General features: G+C 38.3%; 1 protein-coding gene across 1 annotated transcript; it reads left to right on the top strand.

Annotated features, from left to right (window-relative positions):
* The first annotated feature begins 1,403 nt into the window (after window positions 1-1,403).
* On the top strand, window positions 1,404-4,309 carry LOC127427152 (60S ribosomal protein L19-like). The gene is made up of 6 exons (XM_051674584.1): window positions 1,404-1,458; window positions 2,275-2,381; window positions 2,901-3,023; window positions 3,213-3,333; window positions 3,777-3,887; window positions 4,135-4,309. Exons 1-6 carry the CDS (start codon window positions 1,454-1,456, stop codon window positions 4,256-4,258), a joined length of 591 nt encoding a protein of 196 aa, XP_051530544.1. The 5' UTR covers window positions 1,404-1,453; the 3' UTR covers window positions 4,259-4,309.
* Window positions 4,310-4,530: the final 221 nt, after the last annotated feature.

Genomic DNA, 4,530 nt, shown 5'->3' with positions numbered 1-4,530 from the left:
TGATCATTTTGTACTAGAAAATCACTTGCCATTATATCAAACACAGTTGAAAGCTATTTGGTCCATTAAATGAAGCTTAACGTTGTCTTTGTGTTTGTTTTTGAGTTGCCACAGTATGCAATAGACTGGCATGTCTTAACGTCAATATTAAGTAAAAAATAGCAAAACAAGAAACAGCTTTCTCTAGAAACTCATCAGTCAATCATTGTTTTGAGGAATGAAGGCTATACAATGCTTGAAATTGCCAAAAAACTGAAGATTTCATACAAAGGTGTACACTACAGTCTTCAAAGACAAAGGACAACTGGCTCTAACAAGGACAGAAAGAGATGTGGAAGGCCAGATGTACAACTAAACAAGAGGATAAGTAAATTAGAGTCACTAGTTTGAAAAATAGACGCCTCACATGTCCTCAGCTGACAGCTTCATTGAATTCTACCCGCTCAACACCAGTTTCATGTACAACAGTAAAGAGAAGACTCAGGGGTGCAGGTCTTATGGGAAGAATTGCAAAGAAAAAGCCACTTTTGAAACAGAAAAACAAAAAGAAACAGTTAGAGTGGGCAAAGAAACACAGACATTGGACAACAGATAATTAGAAAAGAGTGTTATGGATCTTAACCCCATTGAGCTTTTGTGGGATCAGCTAGACTGTAAGGTGCGTGAGAAGTGCCCGACAAGACAGCCACATCTATGGCAAGTGCTACAGGAAGTGTGGGGTGAAATGTCACCTGAGTATCTGGACAAACTGACAGCTAGAATGCCAAGGATCTGTAAAGCTGTCATTGCTGCACGTGGAGGATTTTTTTGACTCTTTGAAGTAGTTTAAGAAGTTCTGAATTTTTTTTTTTTCAAATTGTAATAGTAATTTTTCACGTTATTAATGTCCTGACTATACATTGTGATCAGTTGAATGCCACTTTGGTGAATAACAGTACCAATTTCTTTCCATAAGAGCAAAATCTGTACATTATTCCAAACTTTTGGCCACCAGTGTATTATTATATTATTCAGTATAACAATATAATATAATGGTGTTGAAATAGTCTGTACAATTACTCAGGTTTTTTTTTTTAAAGGTTTTTATTAATTTTTGTATTAGAGGCTGAATATAGGTTTTGAGAAACAAGAGGCAAAGAAGCAAAGCGTGTTTACGTCAAGCCGCAGCCCATACTGTATGAGGAAGGTTTTTTCCCCCGGAATGTACCATCTTTATTGAAATAGGGGTGTACTATTCCCTCTCACGTCCACCTTAATTATATTCTTGGCTTATACAAGAATGTTTGTTTTGAGTATAAAATATATGTAACACAAACAATATTTCATTTCTTTGCACAGTCATTTATGTTTAGTTAAGTTTGAGCGCAGATGATTTGGGTAATGTACCTATCCGTTATAATGGTATACTCTAGCGGTCTGCGTACTCTTTCCTTTCTCTCAGCTAGCCGCCGGAATGAGGTAAGAGCTCGAGACCTGCTCCATCAAAAGTCGCCAAAAACACGACAATGGTCTCCCATAGATTGACAAAATGTTGATCGTAAGGGTGTTTTCTTACCCAACTCAAACGTAGTTCACGTTGGGTGGGTTTGTAAATGAGTTTTTAACTCAGTGTTAGGTGAAACGTGCAGGCCTCATGCGGCATCGTGCTCCACGTTGTGTCTCGTGCGCGGCCCTAATAAACACATTATACTGCCAACAACACATGCGTACTGTTATTTAACTTGAAGCTAGTCGCTTTGACCTAGCGTGCTTAGTTTACTTTAATAAGCGACACTAATCAAAAAGTAACATGGCACTGTCATGTTTTTGAAGTATGTACTTTAACAGTATTATGGTATGTTCCACGGTATTGCAGTGGTTTTCACATTCATTTCCAAAAATTTTTTTAGAAGTAGCTTTGAGAAGCATGTAAATACCATAGGTTATGATGAGTAAAGTACTCTTTCAAATATTGAAAGACCACTGTACCACCAACACAGCATTTGTAAGGTTAACGAACTGCTGTTTGCGTGTCCTGCAACTTGAGGCTGACGAATAGTATTTGAATAGCGAGTATTTCTGTATATATAGTTTATGTAGTTATTACTTTTTGAGGCAATAAACACATCGCACGTCTAAATGTGTCTTATAATCATACCTGTAAATTAGCTCGGATTAGTTAGCTGTATTATATGAATATATCCATGTATGTGCTGAAAAGTTTGTGACCTAATAAGTCAACATGAGATCACAAGTGTGTCTTCATTTTTAATGACGTGTATTAAATGTTTTCAGCATGCTCAGGCTGCAGAAGCGCTTGGCGTCCAGCGTCTTGCGCTGTGGCAAGAAGAAGGTCTGGCTGGACCCCAATGAAACCAACGAGATCGCCAACGCCAATTCCCGTGAGACATTTACTTCATCAGCCCACAAGTGTAGCGTTTTCAGTTTTTGTGTATTAAACGTGGGCTCATTAGGAAGCATCTATCACAGTTGTCTTAAAAGGATACTCGGGCTCTCCGAACCCATATGAATGACTCCTGTGTAACACACACACAAAAAAAAATGTTTTGCAGAATGTTCATGCTGCCCTTTTCCACACAATGAAAGCATATGGTGAATAGTGCCTGTCAAGTGCAAAAAAGAACAAAACCACAATAGAGGTGCCATACAAGTAGTCAGTTTGAAAATGAAATGTTGTCCACAAGTCATGGATTTGTGGTCTTGATACTTTTATGGCACTTTATCCTTTTGAAACTTGACAGCCCCTGCCTCCATTTACTTTGGCTACATTTAGCAAGCTGCTCTTTTCCATGCAGTTAAACTGCTACTGTCTTTTAAATGTTTGCTTACAGTAATGAGTGGCATCTCTCCGCATGCTCAATCCTCTGTAATCCTCTGTTTTTGGTTCTCTCGTTTGTTAGGCCAGCAGATTCGTAAACTGGTGAAAGATGGTCTGATCATCAAGAAGCCCGTCACCGTTCACTCTCGTGCCCGCTGCCGCAAGAACACATTGGCACGTCGTAAGGGGCGCCATATGGGTATCGGTATGTTGAGCCTGCAGCTTTTTTTTCTATATGTATAAAGATTTTAATTTATATACACACACACCCATATATAAATTTTATATAGCTATCGATCTCAGTAATAGATTTGTAAAATGTAGATGTCGAGTTGCCAACACATCTGTCAGTTGTGTCCTTGCTTTGATTGCTTCTTTGGGTAATTGCTCTCAGGTAAGAGGAAGGGTACAGCTAACGCTCGTATGCCAGAGAAACTTTGCTGGATGCGTCGCATGAGAATCCTGCGCCGTCTTCTGCGTCGCTACAGGGAGTCCAAGAAGATTGACAGGCACATGTAAGTCACCGGTTTACCATGCTTTGTGAATGAAGCTCATCAAGGAAATGTTTGAGTCATACTTCATCCTAAAATCCATTCTAATATTATATTTGGCAGATAGGAAATTTATTTTTGGAACATGCATATGTTTTTGCGTTGTAACATTTATTTTTATGGTAAAATGAGAAAAAGTGCACACTGGTACATACTGGTAGAATTTGTTGTGTTGCCTTTATTCTTAGTGGTGATTCTCATTGAATGACTATAGTGATTATTCAAATCAGAATTATGAAACTCAATGAAAATGTCCAGATGTATTACAGCTTAATCCTCATGAATATCACAATAAACAAAAACAAGTCTTTTATTCTATTCTTTTGTTCAAAAAATCAAAAATGTCTAAAATTGAGTTTTAATAGTTGTGGTGCCGATGGCTGCATATTTTTTCTTCGTGATTCCAGGTACCACAGCCTGTACCTCAGAGCTAAGGGTAATGTGTTCAAGAACAAGCGTATCCTCATGGAGCACATCCACAAACTGAAGGCCGACAAAGCTCGCAAGAAGCTACTATCGTAAGTCAAACTGCACTAGCAGCTAATGGGCCATTTTCAAATAATATTGATCATTTCTCTATAACCTTGCTTTCTATTTTCTACTTGATAAGCACAGTTTTAATGAGATTCATTTAACTGCTTCAGTAGTATTAAATTGATTTAAGTTTAAATGAAATTAAGTTTTAATTGAGAGGATTGGCTATACAAAAAAATATCTTCTAAAATGTGTTATCTAATCCTGGTCCTATTTTTCCTTTTCTCACAGTGACCAGGCCGAGGCTCGCCGTTCTAAGACCAGGGAGGCCCGCAAGCGCCGTGAGGAGCGTCTGCAGGCCAAGAAAGAGGAGATCATCAAGACCCTGTCAAAGGAGGAGGAGACCAAAAAATGAGCATTCATGTCAAACATGTTTCAGTTGTAATAAACATCCACAAAACTCAAAGCTCTGACTCTGTGTTATTTGTATTTCTAGCAAATGTTCTTTAAAAGTGACACAAAAGTCACATTGGATAAGAAGCAGTACAGGTAGCTGAGAAGATGCAACACTTGTGAGTATGGTGGGAACCAATAACCAGTTCCATTCTTTAAAAATGTACAGGAATCGTGTGATCTTTAAGACTTCCGGTTCTGTTAATGTTTCCCTACATGCAGTTTTCTGCCAAT

This window comes from Myxocyprinus asiaticus, chromosome 36 (assembly GCF_019703515.2).
Source record: "Myxocyprinus asiaticus isolate MX2 ecotype Aquarium Trade chromosome 36, UBuf_Myxa_2, whole genome shotgun sequence".
Lineage (NCBI taxonomy): Eukaryota > Metazoa > Chordata > Actinopteri > Cypriniformes > Catostomidae > Myxocyprinus > Myxocyprinus asiaticus.
The sequence above is the reverse complement of the archived record's forward strand: the minus strand, read 5'-3'. Positions and strand labels throughout refer to the sequence as shown.

Coding starts and splice junctions, on each gene's coding strand:
- LOC127427152 (XM_051674584.1), top strand. Junction 2,382..2,900: donor GATCGCCAACGCCAATTCCC/GTGAGACATTTA, acceptor CTCGTTTGTTAG/GCCAGCAGATTCGTAAACTG. Junction 3,334..3,776: donor AAGAAGATTGACAGGCACAT/GTAAGTCACCGG, acceptor TCGTGATTCCAG/GTACCACAGCCTGTACCTCA.